We start from the raw sequence: 19,359 nt of genomic DNA on the forward strand, positions 1-19,359 counted from the left end.
GTGAAAAGGAAGCCTTTGTTTTTTGTTGATGCAATAAGCCAATTGAATGAGGCACAGATTAATTCTGTGAAGGAGATGGATTTTGAGAGTGTCTTGCATTACAGAATTGATTACATTCCTAGTAGATTAGCATTTTCTTTGTTGAAGAGCTTTGATGAAGAAAAGTGTAAGATAAAGCTTTATAATGAGGAAAAAAAATTCATATCACGGAAGAGGATGTGGAGCTTGTGTATGGATTTCCAAGAGGTGACATTACTTACTGTAGAGAGAAGTGGAAAAGTAATGCACCTTTCATGAGGGAGTTAGCAGAACAATGTGATACGAAACCAGCAAACGTGAACCATAAAGCTGTTGAACAGCTTATGTTAGCCGATCAGGAAGGAGGACCACAGTTCAAGAGATTGTTCTTGGTCCTATTAGAATCCGCATTGATTGAGCCTTCAACATATGGAATGATAAAATCTAAGATTGGAGAGATAGTTGATGATTGGATAATGTTAAAAATATCAATTGGTGTTCATATACAATCTCTGTGCTCAAGTTTGCTATGGAAAATTGGTCGAAGACAGAGAAGAATGCCTTTGCAGGACCACTTCCCTTCCTCATGGTATGTTTTACATTTTGCATTACATTACTTATTGAAATAACTTGCATGTGTAGTTGATATAGCTTGTAATATAGCTGCCATAAGTTGTATTAGTTATTTAAGTGGCTTCTATATTGAGTTGACACTACACACTAGTAATTGACATGCATTTTTTAACATGTGCAGCTTTGCTACTTAGATAGAGTTATACAAGACAAGCGTCCTGTTCCTCGCTCACTTCCGTTAATGAAATGATGGAAAAGTGAACATCTTCAGGCTATAGAAGATAAAGAGATCAGAGAAGGAGTTTTTGGTTTAGGACGTATAAAGAAGAGATATATTTTGGACAAGGAGGAGCAGCAAGGGGAGGGGGAGGAGAAAAAGGAGGAGAAGGAGCACGAGCAGGAGGAGCACGAGGACGAGGAGGAACATGTACCTCAACCACAAATTACTCTTGACAGTGGGGTTGGGTCTTCCCATAATCTACAAATACCAAAAAAATTCATAAAGAATGTAGTAACAAACATTCTTGACATGAATCATGGGAAAATCAATCTTGTCAAGACCCTTAAAGAAGCCCCTCAACACATCAAAACTAATTATTTATTCGGAATGTTGTGTGATGTGGCTAGATCTTCAGTTGGAAGCCAAACAATGACAATTGAGGCTGTGAATGAGAAATGTCAACTATTGTCCAAGATGGTTGAGGAAGACAAGCCTGAAACTTTTGATCGTTGGAAAACAATCTCTGAATCAATACTTCTTGCTCAAAAAGAAAAGGAAGCACTTGAAGATTTGGCTGAATTTCCAACTTTCAAAACGCCACGTTTCTTTGATAAAGTAAGTACATCATTTTCTTTACATATGTTTCTCTGAGTTGACATTAGATTACTCTTGTAGTTTAGATACTAACATTATAGAACTAATTCACAAGCAGTATGCAGAGCAAGGAAACAGAGAAAATATCCCTACTTCGCCAGTTTCTGATCCTAAAGGGGTGAGCCAAATCCTATATTTTGTTATTTAGAATCAATTGAAATTAAATTGATATTAATTATAAATTACTAATTGAATAGGCTGCTGAAAAAGGAGAATGAACAAAAGAGGATGCAGTGCTTGATGACAGTAATGAATCAGCCTCTCCTATCTTACCACCAGCTGCAGGCCCAACGGATGACGCATATGTTGAAACGAACAAAGAAAAGCAACAAGACAAAGGGAAAGAGAAAGAAGAGAATATTGTTAAAGTAAAATAACTAAACTATGATTAAAATGACTGAATTGTTTTTTATATGGCTTGATAGTGAAGTTGACATTTGGTTTTAATTGTTGTTGACATGTTTTTTGTGTAGTTGACATGACTTGAAAGTGAAGTTGACATTTGGTTTTAACTGTTATTGACATGGCCTCTGTGTGTAGTTGACATGGATTCTGTGTGTAGTTGACATGGCTTATAATTGTTGTTGACATGGCTTATGATTGTTTTTAACATGACTTATAATTGTAGTTGACATCGTTCTATGTGTAGTAGACATAGTATGTAACATAGTTGACATGGATTGTACATGTAGTTGACACGATATATGCTGAAGTTGACATGACTTGTATGTGCTGTTGACACGAGAGCACCATAGTTGACATAATTATATTACTTGATGACATGGCTAGTATATATATTTGACATAATTTTAATTGTAACTAACATGAATTTTATTGCACTGATAACAGAATGTTGTTCCATTCTGGGAGATTCCAGTGCCAAAAGTCAGAGTGAAAAAGTCTCATGCTGAAACGCATTCTGACCCATTCATAGGCTCTCCATTTGACATAAGAGCTGTACATACAAAAACATACCTGGAAGCTAATGAAAGAGATGTCTACTACTACATACTAGAAACAGAAGGAGTAGACAAGTATGCATCATTTAATTATTTCATTGATCTAAAAAATATTTTTAGTTTTCTGTGCAGTTAACATGATTGAAGAATGTTGTTCTTGTGTCGTTTGTATAACTTCATTTCAGAGATGCATGCGTTTATGAGGATGATTTTGCTTGGGCGACCAAGGAATTGTTTTCGTCACTGAAGCCCCATGAAGAAATTAATGCGTGTGTAATTAATGCATGGGCTCCACACTTGAACAACAGAGAAAAAGAAAGGCCCACAACATCACTTTCACGCTTTTTTCTGACTACATCTCCATGTGTAAGTAATCTTAAAGTATAGGTAAACTGTTTGAATCAGACGTCTCCTTAACCAAACTTTTTAAATGTAGAATTTCAATGTAACAAATCGGCCGGATAATTGGGATGGTTCAACAGCAAAAAAGAATTTCATTTCTCAGATAGATAATGAGATTCAAAGAAGACCAGATTTCAACTGGAGAGAAATTGATTTGGTAATAACATCTCACAATGACATTTACGTAAGAATATGAAAGGTGTTCTTTGGATATAATTTTATCTTTCATGTCATACAGGTATTCTTCCCAGTTTGTGCAAATTTCCATTACTATCTTGTAGTATATTGGATGAAGAAAAACACCATTGAGATAATAGATAACAACAAGAAAATCAAGTGTTAAAAACAAATAAGAAAATGTCATCAACTTAAAAACAAATCTTATAATTAAAAAAAATAAATATTTTTCCCCTTATTTGGCACATGTACATGAATTATGGTCATATAATAAATGTCAATAGACAGCAAATCAAATGTTAAAAACATATAAAAAAATGTCAATAAACTGTATAAAATGTCAACAACTAAATAATTCTCATATCAATAGCCAAAATATCAAATATCAACTACTAATAAGAAAATGTCAATAACTTGTAGCATATGTTAAAAACTCAAAAACAACTCTGTTTGTTAAAAAAGAACAATTATGTCTACTTTCTGCCACAACTCCTGGCATTATGATCAGTCACTTTATGACACTTTCCACAACGCCTATGAAGTTTACTTGCTTTTTCAATTGCTTTCTCTATGCTCGACTTAATCCTGCTTTTCTTGTCACTTGCACCTCCCTTTGTACTAACCACATCTGAAGCACGTGCAGTTATTTCTTCAGGTACAACAATACCATATATTCTTGATGGAATCATTTTTATCAATTGATGAAGATCCAGTAGTGTCATCAGTAAAAATTTGAGGACCAATACCCGCAAGCAAATTATCCAATGCAATCAGATGATTTTTATTCTTAAAAGCACGTTGATATAGACCAAAGTAACGTCCATGACACTTGTTACCAATCTGTAGCTTGTCATCTTCGTTAGAACCTGCAAACATATAACATGTCAATATCCTATATAAATTATATGAACACTAATTCTGTAACATGTCAACAGCCTATACAGTTTATGTCAACACAAAATTGAAATATACTAAACATGAGTGTTTTTGTTAGATACAGAGAATGTTGGTGTCTTGTTTGAGCAACATATGACAAATCAACTGAAATATCTATAGGAAGCAGTTCACATACATTAGCCAGACGCACTTTCATCACTCGTGAGACCATGAACTGCTTTCAATAATTCACTTTTCAGCCACCGGTTACCAACATACTTCTCTGGAATATTGTTGACATCTTTATTTCTGAGGACGAAGAAAAGGTGTCTGCATAGATAACCACACCTTTCAAAGAGTTTACACTCACAATCAAATGACTCAGTCTCTTTCTAATGTGTAACTGTGAAGGTCTTCTTTCTAGCATCAGAAACTTTAAAGACCTCGATGTTCTCCAAAGTGGACATGCTAATCATCCGACAACTCTTATCAGCCTCAGAAATCAATTCTTGTACCACTCTAAACATCCTATCCGTGTATACAGATGCCAATTGCTTCTCAAATGCTAAATCAGAGACATATTTTGGAGATATTACAGAATCATAATAGTCAAGCCTTTCAGTTTGATTCCTTTGAGCATCAATGGCATTGTTATACTGAAGAGTGAAGTCAGCAAAATTAAACAACGGTTTCGAGTACCTCTTAAAAAAACTGTTTTCAGATTCTGAAAAAGATGTTGTTCTCATTAAAGAACCCATAGGAACATCTCTAAAGTAGGCTGGGTGTCACACCCGCATTTCCTAAGGATAGGGAGTACGGTGGACCGCGACTAGGGGAGGAATAAAGAAGCGGGGAAGAAAGGGGAGAACAAGAATACTTGACCCGAAAACGTTTAATTAGAGGAAGTTCACTTCAAAACAAAGTACTGTAGCGACATTTCTAAAGTTAAAGTAAACAGAGTTTAAATGAAAACATTGTATCGGATTACAAAGCAGCGGAAAAGACCAAGAGATAGATAATGCCGGGTATGACGACACGACACCATCCAAAAGGCAAAGTAAAAACACATTTTTGACTTTAGTTGCTCAACATCCGTCATCCCCATCGTCGCTCAACCTGCACATTAAGAAAACAACATGCAGGGCTGAGTACTTATTGCACTCAGTGGACACACGCCAAAATCATAGTTTGTCATGCCCTAACAGTGTAACCTTGGGGTTTTAAGTGTAAAGAAAAATAACTCAAGTACACTAAAACATATTTCATAAATTCGACTGCGCAGTCATTTTCAGATATTGCCACCCTTATTCCCACCATCATACACTATCTGATCCAACGGGTGACAAGGGGCGTGGCCACACCCCAGGTCAACTAGACCGGCCAACTTGCTCTCAGATGGCTCCCGATCTCGTGTACACTAGCCTGAGGGTTCGCAGCCCAACAGACCCGAATTCGATTAAACATATGTGGTAAACCACTTCAGATAGGTTTCAAAACAAAACAGTTGGCAAGACAAACAGTTCATCTCCATAAACATTTCCGGAACAGCGTCCGTATTAAAGATAACCCACAAAATAGTAGGGTAGAAAAGCCCACCTCAATTGCTTAGCTTTTAAATAGTTTCCTTCTTCAACCACAATTTCTTCGTAAGGATCACCCTTTTGAAAGATAGATAAATATCAAGATTAGAGTCAGGAAAGACGAGGTTCAAACGACAATGCATGATTCCTACGTGGATGACTTCAACATCTAGCACATTACACGTACACACACTTAACAACATCTTATAAGTCAATCACACAAAAACACACGTCCGAAACACACCACGCACGCACCCGACACGCATACAACGTACTCAAGACGCGCACACGACACACACCCAAAACACTCGCACTCCCGGTAAACCCGCACCGTGCAAACGGCTCACTTGGCTCGGGACAGGTTCGGGAAAAAGGCTCGGCGTCTCGGCCTGGCTCGACATCTGGCCGGCGGTCTCGGCCACCTGGCTCGGCACCTCGGCCGACCGTCTCGGCCGCCTGGCTCGGCACCTCGGCCGACCGTCTCGGCCGCCTGGCTCGGCACCTCGGCCGACCGTCTCGGCCGCCTGGCTCGGCACCTCGGCCGACCGTCTCGGCCGCCTGGCTCGGCACATGTCTCGGCGTCTGGCTCGGCACCCGTCTCGGCACCTCTCTCGGCACTGGCTCGGCACCTGTCTCGGCATCTGGCTCGGCATCTGGCTCGGCGTCTGGCTCGGCGTCTCGGCCGCTGGCCCGATCAAGTGCACACCAGTTTTCCCCCAACCAACGATTCTCAAACCTTATACGACATTCACAACACACATTCTACATCCCAAAACACACCCGAAAACATGAGATCAACCCTCCAAAACTCTCCACAACACCACCCTAGGCCAAACCCTAAAACTCTCGGCCAACACACACAAAACACCCGAACCAAACGCTGATTCCTCCGAGCCATCCCTTGGCCAAACACACCCACATACATCATAATATCAAAACACCCAGATTCACACCCATTGCACAAAAACACATCACCCAGAAACGTACATCTCGCAGAACTGCGCAGTTTACTTACAAAAATCATTATAAAATCATCCGACGTCCAATAAAGCTGAAATTTACACACCACACAGAAGACACACCCAAGTTTACACAGTTAAAATTTCATACCAAAAGGAGATCGTTTGCTTTGTCAAAAAGGGTTCGGAACCCACTGTCAGTCACCACCGAAGACATACCCCACACAAACACATAATCACAAAGCCTATTCAGCATCTAAAACATTCAAAACGTCCTAAATGCATGTGTTTTCGAAATTATCATGAGTTAGGGTCTTGGGTTACCTTTCCCGGATAGTTCAAACGTAGTTCAAACGCTTTACTTCCTCTTCCGACTCCGATTCACAACGAGAGAGAGTAACACCTTGATGAACCAAGAAATCGATGAGAGGGAGTGAAAGGAAAAAGGTGAGAACCGAGGGGGAGAAAGAGGGAGACCTTACCGTGATGATGAGAACGATTGCGAGAGAGAAAAGAGAGAAGCCGTTGTGGGGGAGAGATTGGAAGGGAGAAAGTGTATCGGTTAAGTGGGAGTGGGGAGAGGTTGAGAAAGTAGTGGGGAGAGGGAGAGAAACCGAGAGAGAGAGGGAGAGAGAGAGAGATTTAATTTATTAATTAGGATTTTATTTTGTTTTTCAATTAATCATAAAAAAAATCTAAATAATCACATACCAAAAAAAAAATAATATAAAACAATTAAGACTACCAAACCATATCTTAAACAAGATATTCACAAAATTCAAACCTTAATTAAAAGAGTAAAAAAAAATCTTATTTATTTAATTTTTTTCGGATATTACATTCCTCCCACCTTAAAGGAAATTTCGTCCCGAAATTTGCCTAGATCACTCAAACAGCTCTGGAAACTTCTCTCTCATCTTATCTTCTAATTCCCATGTTGCTTCTTCGATTCCATGATTCCTCCACCGTACTTTCACCGAAACAATTGACTTATTCCTCAATTCTTGCACCCTTCGATCCAAGATGGCCTCGGGCTTCTCCTCATAACTTAGATCGGGATTTAGGATCATCATCTCTTCTTGGTGAACTATGTGTGTGGGGTCAAACACGTACTTCCTCAATTGTGACACATGGAAGACGTTGTGCACATTTCCAAAGTTTGGTGGTAGGGCTAATCTGTATGCTACCGCGCCGACTCTATCCAAAATCTTGTACGGACCGATAAATCGGGGTCTCAGCTTTCCTTTCACTCCAAAACGAGTTATTCCCTTAGAAGGGGAAACTTTCAGGAAGACCTTTTCTCCGACCTCGAATTGTAAATCGGTCCTTCGAACATCCGCATATGATTTCTGTCGATCCTGTGCCTCCTTGATCCTCCCACGGATTTGTCGGACAATCTCTATCATCTCTTCTACAGAGTCTGGTCCGAGAATTCTTCTCTCACCCACTTCATCCCAATAAAGTAGCGATCTACACTTCTTTCCATACAATGCCTCATATGGAGCCATCTTGATCGTCGCCTGGTAACTATTATTGTAAGCGAACTCAACCAAAGGCAACGCTTCTTCCCAACCCCAACCTCGATCTAGCACCACGGCTCGCAGCATATCCTCTAAGGCTTGAATCGTTCTCTCTGACTGCCCATCGGTTTGTGGGTGGAAGGCAGTACTAAAATTCAATTTAGTCCCCAACTCGCGCTGCAGGCTCGTCCAAAACCTAGAAGTAAATTTAGCATCGCGATCGGATGTAATTGTCGCTGGTACTCCATGCAAGCGTATAATCTCCCGCACATATATCTTAGCCAACTGGTTGGATCCATAGGTAGCACGAACCGGTACAAAATGAGCAGATTTGGTGAGGCGATCTATAATCACCCAAATCACAGTGTTTCCTCGCTGGGATTTTGGCAGTCCTGTCACAAAGTCCATTGCAATATGTTCCCACTTCCATTCTGGAATCTCAAGGGGTTGCAATCTCCCATAGGGCCGTTGGTGTAGCGCCTTTACTTGTTGACATGCCAGGCATCTCTCCACAAATGCTGCAACATGCTTTTTCATACCGTTCCACCAAAATTGCCTCTTCATGTCTTGATACATCTTGGTACTTCCTGGGTGAGCAGCGTATGGGGTTTCATGTGCTTCTCTCATGATTTCCATTCTCAGGCCTTCATCCTTAGGCACACACAACCTTCCCTTGTATGTGAGACCCTTATCCGCTGCCTCACGAAAATTTCCGAGTTCACCCGTCCTCATTTCTGAGCGAATCTTTTCTAGTAACGTATCTCGCCGTTGAGCTTCCACAATTCTGGCTCTTAAGTCGGGTTCCATCACCAACGTGGCTACTATTCCTTCCACAGTCTCGGGCATTCTCACTACTTCCAACCGCATCTTACTGAACTCCTGGATCAAACTCTCCTCGATAGTAAGAAAAGTGGCCAGCTGAGATTGAGACTTCCTACTAAGAGCATCGGCCACTACGTTTGCTTTTCCCGGATGGTAATTTATACCACAATCGTAGTCCTTCACCAACTCGAGCCACCTACGCTGGCGCATGTTCAACTCCTTTTGCTCAAAGAAGTACTTTAGACTCTTATGGTCCGTGTATATCTCACAACGGACTCCATAGAGATGATGTCTCCAGATCTTCAATGCATGTACCACGGCTGCCAGTTCTAAGTCATGTGTCGGATAATTCAGCTCATGGGACTTCAATTGTCTCGATGCATATGCAATCACTTTCCCCTTCTGCATAAGCACACATCCAAGTCCCACCTTCGACGCATCCGTATACACCGCATAGTCAGTCCCTGACTCCGGTACAGCTAGAATTGGTACGGTGGTCAATTTCTCCTTCAACAACTGAAAGCTCGCCTCACATTCTGGTGTCCAAATCATCTTGACTCCCTTTTTCAGTTGTTGTGTCATTGGCCTTGCTATCTTCGAGAATCCCTCAATGAATCTTCGATAATAGCCTGCCAGTCCTAAGAAGCTTCGAATTTCATTTTGTGTAGAAGGCGACTTCCATTCCTGCACCGCTTCCACCTTGGCCGGGTCTACACGAATTCCATCTGAGGTTACTATATGTCCAAGAAAATTCACTTCCTTGAGCCAAAACTCGCATTTACTGAACTTGGCATATAGTTTCTCGTCCCTTAGAGTTGCTAGGACGGTTCTCAAGTGCGCTTTGTGCTCCTCCACGTTCTTTGAGTAAACGAGCACATCATCGATGAAAACTAGGACAAACTGGTCCAAATATGGATGGAACACGCGGTTCATAAGATCCATGAACACTGCCGGGGCGTTCGTCAGTCCAAAAGGCATCACAACGAACTCATAGTGACCATATCTTGTTCGAAAAGCCGTCTTGGGTACATCTTCTCGCCGAACCCTCAGCTGATGGTACCCAGACCTCAAGTCCATCTTAGAGAAGACTCCTGCCCCTCGAAGTTGGTCAAACAAGTCGTCTATCCTTGGTAGTGGATACTTGTTCTTCAGCGTCAGTTTGTTTAGCTCTCGATAGTCGATGCACATCCTCATCGTTCCATCCTTCTTCTTCACAAACAACACTGGTGCTCCCCATGGCGACACGCTAGGTCTAATGAATCCCAATTCCAGTAGCTCTTGTAGTTGCACCTTAAGCTCCTCCAACTCTTTTGGCGCCATCCTATAAGGTGCCTTGGATATTGGTGCCGATCCGGGCTCCAGATCGATCGTGAATTCTACTTGCCTGTCGGGTGGGGGTCCCGGCAATGCATCGGGGAAGACATCGGGATATTCACTCACTATCGCCACATCTTCTATCTTCCTGTCTTTCTTCTCCTCCCCATTCAAATAAACAAGGTACGCTGGACATCCCTTCCTCATCATTGTAGTGGCTTGCAGCGCGGAGACAATGGACTTGCGTCGGTTCATTGAGATTCCGTAAAACCTCGTCGGCTCTTTTCCTGGGGTTTCAAACGAAATTTCCCTTTCTCTACAATGAAGGGTAACGTGGTTCTCCGCTAACCAATCCATACCCAAGATTATGTCTACGCTACCCATTGTCATTACTTGTAAATTATGAGCCAACAAACTGAGTTCACTTATTCCAAAGTTCACACACGCACAAGATCGGGATATATCTATAGTCCCGCCTACCGGTGAGGTCACACTCATAGTGGGTTCGGTCTTAACAGTAGGTAATCCTAATGTATCCACACAAGAAGTTGATATAAAGGAATGCGATGCACCCGTATCAAACAAGACAACTATAGGCGTGTTGAGAAGTGTGCCCATACCTGCCAAGTTTCCTTGCCCAAAGGTTTCTTTCCCGTTTGCCGGCTGCTTCCCCTTCAAGGCGTAGGCTCTTGCTTGCGACGGCAATCCTTGGCGGCGTTGTTGCGGTTGAGGTGCAGGTAGTGCCTGGGATGGTGGACGGAAGCCTAACTGGTTCTGTCTCGTCCCCGTTCCCATGTTCTTATTTGGGCAACTTCGGAAGTAATGGCCACTTCCACCACAGCTGAAGCATCTAGGGTCTCGACACTCTCCGGTGTGGTACTTGAAGCATCTTCCACATTGAGGGTTCCTCGGCGGAAAGCTTGCCCTCGGGTGATAGGTATTCTGTCTCCCGCCATTGTAGGGTGGGTTCTTCATGTGTTGTGGCCTCTTGCCACCACACTGAGTGTGATCACCATCCCACCTCCTCTTCTCTTGATGACCTGACTGAGCTTGTAGGGGTGTCGCGTTTGTTGTCGCCACCACTTTTGGTTTAGGGAGTGCATCTTCCACGTCCAGTGCACAAGTCAAGATCTCCGAGTAGGAGAGTTCTCCTCGACAAGCCAATGCGGCCTTTATCTCATCCTTGAGCCCGGCCCGGAACTTCACCGCCCATTTCTCGTCGGTGTCCATCAACTCGGGCGCATATCGTGCCATCTGTGCGAGGGCTCGGTCGTACTCAGTTACAGTCATTCGGCCTTGGCTCAGCGTGTGGAATTCTACCACCTTGGCCCGTCTGTACGTCTTTGGGACATACTTGTTATCAATCTCCATTTTAACTCCTCCCATGTTAACGCTTCCAAGCGTGCAGGATTCATAGTTCTTTGCCGAGTCTCCCACCAGTAATCGGCAGCACCTGATAGTTGAAAGGTGGCGCAAGCAATGCGCTCCCTATCTGTGCACTCCATGACCCTGAAAATACGCTCGAGGCCGCGTATCCACTCTTCAGCTTTTGATGGATCTCCTTGTCCATCGAATTTAGGGGGATTCTGCCTGGAGAACGTAACTATGAATCTTTCTTGCTGAGGCGGGGGTGGAGGTGGTGGTGGAGGTGGTGGTGGAGGTGGTGCCTCAGCGTTGGGTCCTTGTTGTGGACGGCGTTCACGTCTTGGCGGCATTCTGATTCAAAATCCAAAAAGTGTTACTACAATTCTCATCCAAAATTACCACTTTCTCAAAATTTTCTCATAATCTTCAAGTAGTAAGATGCAACACATAGGATATATATCAACATCAAATTCTCATTAAAAGAAAGGAGGTCAAACGTTGTTTCCCAAGAGCAGATCGTACTAAAAACAAAACTAACAAGACATCAACTATTCTATTTCTAGACTACGACTCGATCATCCTCATCCATAGGCCCTTCCTCCGGGTCTTCGTCATCGTCCTCCTCGGAGTTCCCTTGCGGAGCCTCCTCGGGTTCCTCCTCATAGTCATCTTCAAACCCTTGCTCATCCTCGTACATACTCACGTACTTGTCCTGATACACGATCCCCTCTTGCACATCCTGTGGGGGCTGCTCCTCTCGAGAGTCTACCAGTGCACAATACACGGCCTTCCGAAAGCCAGCCATGTCGCCCACCATGTCATCGGTAACGGGCTCATGCCACGTGTACCTCCTCGCCGTTCTTTCAGCCCACTCCTTCCAGCTGTCAGGGAGCAATTCTATTAGCTTCTCAATGCCGTCAAGCTCTGTCACTCCGAACTCCTGAGCTGCCCTCCAGAGGGTGTCGAAGTGCGCTACGAACTCAATCAACGGTATGTGATCCTTCTTTCGATACACTCTATACTCTCTGAGCACCCTCTGTGCCCTAAGTCTATCACGATCACTCCGTCGCGGGGTTCGGAACATACGCGCCATCTATAGAAAAACAGAAACAATCGCCTCGCATATAAAAACAGGGTGCATAACCGAAGAAGAGAGAGATATGTGTATGCGGACGTATCACTGTTCTAATTCCAAGCCCGCTGGTGTTCAAAGGCCATAAGTCCTTATCTACTATAGGTCCAAGAAGCACTAGTGAAACCTCTCACGTCTAAGTTCAAACATTCAAAAGGCCAACACATTCACACGTAAAAGCTCACATCAACATTCACGTCATCATAGCATCACACATCAGCCACATGCTTTCATGTACACTCGACACACACTAACAGTTCATGACATACCATAACAGTTTGTAACTCAAATAATTTCCAACTTTTCACATCATTTTGTACCCTTCTACATGCATCAACATTTACTTAAACTTTACAAAAATCATTTTCAAAACCCAAAATCACAATTTCCTCCACTTCCATATACTTTCCAAAAATTCAAAATTTTCATTACCTCATTTCAGGTTGAGTGCGATGAGTCGGATGTTGAGCCAATGAAACTTTTGAAAACTTACTCAAACAGAAAAAGACTCTTGGATCCAGAGCAGAAAGAAAACCTAGGCTCTGATACCACTCTGTCACGCCCGCATTTCCTAAGGATAGGGAGTACGGTGGACCGCGACTAGGGGAGGAATAAAGAAGCGGGGAAGAAAGGGGAGAACAAGAATACTTGACCCGAAAACGTTTAATTAGAGGAAGTTCACTTCAAAACAAAGTACTGTAGCGACATTTCTAAAGTTAAAGTAAACAGAGTTTAAATGAAAACATTGTATCGGATTACAAAGCAGCGGAAAAGACCAAGAGATAGATAATGCCGGGTATGACGACACGACACCATCCAAAAGGTAAAGTAAAAACACATTTTTGACTTTAGTTGCTCAACATCCGTCATCCCCATCGTCGCTCAACCTGCACATTAAGAAAACAACATGCAGGGCTGAGTACTTATTGCACTCAGTGGACACACGCCAAAATCATAGTTTGTCATGCCCTAACAGTGTAACCTTGGGGTTTTAAGTGTAAAGAAAAATAACCCAAGTACACTAAAACATATTTCATAAATTCGACTGCGCAGTCATTTTCAGATATTGCCACCCTTATTCCCACCATCATACACTATCTGATCCAACGGGTGACAAGGGGCGTGGCCACACCCCAGGTCAACTAGACCGGCCAACTTGCTCTCAGATGGCTCCCGATCTCGTGTACACTAGCCTGAGGGTTCGCAGCCCAACAGACCCGAATTCGATTAAACATATGTGGTAAACCACTTCAGATAGGTTTCAAAACAAAACAGTTGGCAAGACAAACAGTTCATCTCCATAAACATTTCCGGAACAGCGTCCGTATTAAAGATAACCCACAAAATAGTAGGGTAGAAAAGCCCACCTCAATTGCTTAGCTTTTAAATAGTTTCCTTCTTCAACCACAATTTCTTCGTAAGGATCACCCTTTTGAAAGATAGATAAATATCAAGATTAGAGTCAGGAAAGACGAGGTTCAAACGACAATGCATGATTCCTACGTGGATGACTTCAACATCTAGCACATTACACGTACACACACTTAACAACATCTTATAAGTCAATCACACAAAAACACACGTCCGAAACACACCACGCACGCACCCGACACGCATACAACGTACTCAAGACGCGCACACGACACACACCCAAAACACTCGCACTCCCGGTAAACCCGCACCGTGCAAAGGGCTCACTTGGCTCGGGACAGGTTCGGGAAAAAGGCTCGGCGTCTCGGCCTGGCTCGGCATCTGGCCGGCGGTCTCGGCCACCTGGCTCGGCACCTCGGCCGACCGTCTCGGCCGCCTGGCTCGGCACCTCGGCCGACCGTCTCGGCCGCCTGGCTCGGCACATGTCTCGGCGTCTGGCTCGGCACCCGTCTCGGCACCTCTCTCTACACTGGCTCGGCACCTGTCTCGGCATCTGGCTCGGCATCTGGCTCGGCGTCTGGCTCGGCGTCTCGGCCGCTGGCCCGATCAAGTGCACACCAGTTTTCCCCCAACCAACGATTCTCAAACCTTATACGACATTCACAACACACATTCTACATCCCAAAACACACCCGAAAACATGAGATCAACCCTCCAAAACTCTCCACAACACCACCCTAGGCCAAACCCTAAAACTCTCGGCCAACACACACAAAACACCCGAACCAAACGCTGATTCCTCCGAGCCATCCCTTGGCCAAACACACCCACATACATCATAATATCAAAACACCCAGATTCACACCCATTGCACAAAAACACATCACCCAGAAACGTACATCTCGCAGAACTGCGCAGTTTACTTACAAAAATCATTATAAAATCATCCGACGTCCAATAAAGCTGAAATTTACACACCACACAGAAGACACACCCAAGTTTACACAGTTAAAATTTCATACCAAAAGGAGATCGTTTGCTTTGTCAAAAAGGGTTCGGAACCCACTGTCAGTCACCACCGAAGACATACCCCACACAAACACATAATCACAAAGCCTATTCAGCATCTAAAACATTCAAAACGTCCTAAATGCATGTGTTTTCGAAATTATCATGAGTTAGGGTCTTGGGTTACCTTTCCCGGATAGTTCAAACGTAGTTCAAACGCTTTACTTCCTCTTCCGACTCCGATTCACAACGAGAGAGAGTAACACCTTGATGAACCAAGAAATCGATGAGAGGGAGTGAAAGGAAAAAGGTGAGAACCGAGGGGGAGAAAGAGGGAGACCTTACCGTGATGATGAGAACGATTGCGAGAGAGAAAAGAGAGAAGCCGTTGTGGGGGAGAGATTGGAAGGGAGAAAGTGTATCGGTTAAGTGGGAGTGGGGAGAGGTTGAGAAAGTAGTGGGGAGAGGGAGAGAAACCGAGAGAGAGAGGGAGAGAGAGAGAGATTTAATTTATTAATTAGGATTTTATTTTGTTTTTCAATTAATCATAAAAAAATCTAAATAATCACATACCAAAAAAAAATAATATAAAACAATTAAGACTACCAAACCATATCTTAAACAAGATATTCACAAAATTCAAACCTTAATTAAAAGAGTAAAAAAAAATCTTATTTATTTAATTTTTTTCGGATATTACACTGGGATCCACATATGTCTAACAGCAAACATGTCCTTAAACCATTTATGATCTTCCACACCATATTTTTCAACAATACTTGTCCATAATATGTCAAACACATCTGGATCTAACAATTCTGACCAAACACAAGCCTTAAACTCCTTACTAAACTTTTTTCTATCAGAAATAGATTTAGGTATTTTCTCAAACAACTTGCTCATAATATGCCACATGCACAAACGATGCCTTGTACCAGATAATACATTCTCAATTGCAAGCCTCATTCCCTAATCTTGGTCTGTGATTATGATCCTTGGAGCAACACCCATGCATTCAACAAACATAGTAAAAAGCTATGAGAATGCATCACAATTCTCACTGCATACGAAACCAGCTCCAAATGCAATAGGACACCCGTGATTGTCTTTCCCAGTAAATGGACCAAACACCATACGATACCTATTGAACAAATAGATCAACACAAAACATCAACAAATTTTTAATAATAACCAATGTCAACTACAGATATATCCTATGTTGACTACTATGTCCACTGCTAAGTCAACTAACTACTATGTATGTCAATTACCATGTATAATAAATAAACTACCTGTTTGTCGAATATGTTGTATCAAATGCTACAACATCTCCAAACATATGGTAATGTTTCCGAGACACAGCATCAGACCAAAATAAGCTCACTAACTTATTATCATAAGGTGATAATTGATATTTGTAAAAAAAGGCTTCACAAATTCTCTTCTTCTCTTGCATCTGATTTAGGATCATTTGAACATCCACTTCTTTCAGTTTCTCTTTAATATCACGAGAACAATTCCTAACATCATTCAACGTACACCCAACAACATCATAACCACCAAAAAACTCCTTTAATAAGTTGAAAGTTGAAGTATGACCGATGTTAGCTTTGGTGCAATCTTCAACAAACTTGTGATGAACATCATTCATACTGCGATTTACTTTCATAAATCGCTTATGATCTTTGTCAACCATAGCATGATTGTGTTCCTCAATGAATTGATGCACAAGATAATATTTAACACCACAATCAGAAAAAAACTTGAAACTGATCCTTGCTCCACATCCACACCTTTTTGTGACACGTCTGCGTTTTTTCTTTGAAGTTACTTCATCGTCATCTGACACGTTCACATCATCAGATATAATTACATCGACATCCAACGGATCAACTGTATGAAAACCTTGTCTGTTGCAGACAACATACTGAAAAGTAATAACACCACCACTAGACCTATTTCCAAATCTTCGAAAATCAAAACAAGCCTCTTGAGCATACTTTTCATAAAAGGAAATTCCCTCCTCAAGTGAAGAAAATTTTTGACCTTCATAAGGCCTCAACTCAGCCTTGCAAATTGGAATAACAGGTCCTACTACATAATGGGAAAATATGTCAACAACCTAAAACAGATAATGTGAACTAGCATATCTTAACTGACCAACACCTGAATCCAGAATCAAAATCTTAAAATAAGCAGCACCAACATATCATTCATCCTATCATGGACTATCAACCATAGCCATAACCCCTTCCTCCAACAACAAACACCACAGCAGGGGTTCTTCAGACAGGGGAGGGTGCATTTTGCATACAATTATTTTGTATGTCAAAAAAATGTTAACAAAGAGTACAACTAAATAGAATATTTAACAGGTAACATACATCATGTCAACATATTTGCATTTATATCAATAAAACTTCAATTCAAATCAGAACATAATGTCAACTATCATATCTTAAATGACCCACAACAGAATCAAAATCTCAAAATATGCAGCACTAACACAACAACACCAACATCTTAGACATCCTATCATGAACCGTCAACCCTACCATAACACATTCCTCCACCAACAAACACCACAGCAGGAGCTCTTCAGCCAGGGGAGAGTGCATTTTGCATACAACTATTTTGCATGTTAACAAAGAGTATATCTACATACAATATTTAACAGGTAACATACATCATATCAACAGATTTGCATTTATGTCAACAGAAAATCAATTCAAATATCAATAACTGTGGATTTATGTCAACAGAGTATAATTCACCAACAAAGTACAAAAAAGGCATGTTAATGAAAACCAATCCAAATTACCTTCACCATTCGTCGACGTCGACTCGGAATAAGATGAAGAATCCATCAGATAACACCTTAGCTTTTGATTACGAATTGAACTCGAAGCTACAGATGAAAAATAAAAAAAACCATTAGGAACAAATTCGACTGGGCATCAACAAATAAAGCATAAAAACAGAATCAAAGTCAATAAAATCAACCTAAAAACTTCAGATTCTACAAAACTCCGTCGAATTGGTCGTTATTTTTTTTTTTAAATTGATATGCTGAGGAATCGTCGAAGCAGAGATCGTTGAAATCGTTGAAAGTGCTTGTGTTCTAGTTTTCGAATCAATTGAATCAGAAAGCGTTGGAATCAATGGTCTCAGAGAGATCTCTGAGAAATCGCCAATCGCCAATCTCACAGAAGGCTGAAGAACCCTAAACTAAACCACGAAATGACCATTATAACCTTTCATAATAAATTAATTTAAAATATTTTTTATGTGGCAAAATCTGGACCACTCATTTAATTAAAATGAGTGGCTGATGTTGCATCTCATTTCTCAATTAGCCAAAAAATCTCAATTGATCATGGACCTATATATATATATATATATATATATATATATAAACTCTCTAAAATACAAACTATGTCACCGGAGTGTACAAATTCTTTCACCGGAGTGTACAAATTATGTCAACGGACTGTACAAATTCTGTCACCGGGGGTCGATGTCAACGGAATGTACAAATTATGTCACCGGGGGGATGTACGGAGTGTACAAATTCTGTCGACGGGGGTGTCCAAATTCTGATTTTTCGATGTCAAAATGTTGACATTAGAAAAATCTCTTATATTAACCGTTGATTAATTGTATTAAGTGAGTATGATTAAAGTTTGTATAGTTTGTATTTTAGAGAGTTTGTATTTTATCACACCCCTTTTTATATATATATCTATATATAGGGTCATATATATATATATATATATATATATATATATATATATATATATATAGGATTGTGATCAAGATAGAACCATTCTTAAACGTAGAACAAATGACAAACGGAGGTCGTTAGATCTTTTAATCCAATGGTGTTGATTTGCACAGCAACTTCCCATTACAACCAAAACTATTATTAATGGGTGAATGCAGAGAAGTGAAAAAATAAAGCATGCATGGACTCTTCTTCGTTTCATTCATTCTTCCATCAACATGTGAGTTTTTTCACATGTTGAGTCCGGAATGTCGTGAAAACATAGTCTAATATGTATGATTTTTAATCTTGACCGTCATTTTTTCCTCATCCAATGAATAAAATATGTAGAGTTCTACGTTCTACACTTAAGAATGGTTCTATCTTTAACATATATATATAGGGGTGTGTTAAGGTCCTTCGCAGCTTTTTAGTCCAAGCTTCTTTTTAATCACAGCCCTTGGATCATTGAATTGGATGGTTGTGATGATCTGCATTATTACACTATAATGGTGCATTATTAGTCGGTATGCATTATTCAATTAAAAATCTGCATTATTACACTATAATGGTGCATTATTAGTCGGTGTGCATTATTCAACTAAAAATCTGCATTATTAAATGACACGTGACATCAATCTAACCT

At 41.2% G+C, this 19,359-nt stretch overlaps 2 protein-coding genes across 2 annotated transcripts; both read right to left on the minus strand.

Moving 5' to 3' along the window:
• Positions 1-3,476: 3,476 nt before the first annotated feature.
• Positions 3,477-4,637, minus strand: LOC121774198. The gene is made up of 4 exons (XM_042171112.1): positions 4,345-4,637; positions 4,091-4,209; positions 3,750-3,869; positions 3,477-3,652 (listed from the first exon to the last, which is right to left on the minus strand). The coding sequence occupies exons 1-4, from the start codon at positions 4,635-4,637 to the stop codon at positions 3,477-3,479; spliced, it is 708 nt and encodes a 235-aa protein (XP_042027046.1).
• An 11,348-nt stretch (positions 4,638-15,985) lies between these two features.
• On the minus strand, positions 15,986-17,255 carry LOC121774199 (protein FAR1-RELATED SEQUENCE 5-like). Its single transcript, XM_042171113.1, has 3 exons — positions 17,187-17,255; positions 16,243-17,072; positions 15,986-16,091 (listed from the first exon to the last, which is right to left on the minus strand). The coding sequence occupies exons 1-3, from the start codon at positions 17,253-17,255 to the stop codon at positions 15,986-15,988; spliced, it is 1,005 nt and encodes a 334-aa protein (XP_042027047.1).
• Positions 17,256-19,359: the final 2,104 nt, after the last annotated feature.

The sequence above is a fragment of the Salvia splendens genome, chromosome 17, assembly GCF_004379255.2.
Source record: "Salvia splendens isolate huo1 chromosome 17, SspV2, whole genome shotgun sequence".
NCBI classification, from domain to species: Eukaryota; Viridiplantae; Streptophyta; class Magnoliopsida; order Lamiales; family Lamiaceae; genus Salvia; species Salvia splendens.

What these genes read in the sequence shown, in the direction of transcription:
- LOC121774198 (XM_042171112.1), bottom strand. Translation starts at nt 4,637, where the DNA reads ATGGGTTCTTTAATGAGAACAACATCTTTTTCAGAATCTGAAAACAGT. An exon ending in AGTTGTCGGATGATTAGCAT is followed by an intron (nt 4,210 to 4,344) that starts GTCCACTTTGGA and finishes TTATCTATGCAG; the next exon opens with ACACCTTTTCTTCGTCCTCA. An exon ending in ATTGGATAATTTGCTTGCGG is followed by an intron (nt 3,653 to 3,749) that starts GTATTGGTCCTC and finishes TTGTACCTGAAG; the next exon opens with AAATAACTGCACGTGCTTCA.
- LOC121774199 (XM_042171113.1), bottom strand. Translation starts at nt 17,255, where the DNA reads ATGCACCCTCCCCTGTCTGAAGAACCCCTGCTGTGGTGTTTGTTGTTG. An exon ending in AGGAAGGGGTTATGGCTATG is followed by an intron (nt 17,073 to 17,186) that starts GTTGATAGTCCA and finishes TATCTGTTTTAG; the next exon opens with GTTGTTGACATATTTTCCCA. An exon ending in ACAACATATTCGACAAACAG is followed by an intron (nt 16,092 to 16,242) that starts GTAGTTTATTTA and finishes TTTGTTCAATAG; the next exon opens with GTATCGTATGGTGTTTGGTC.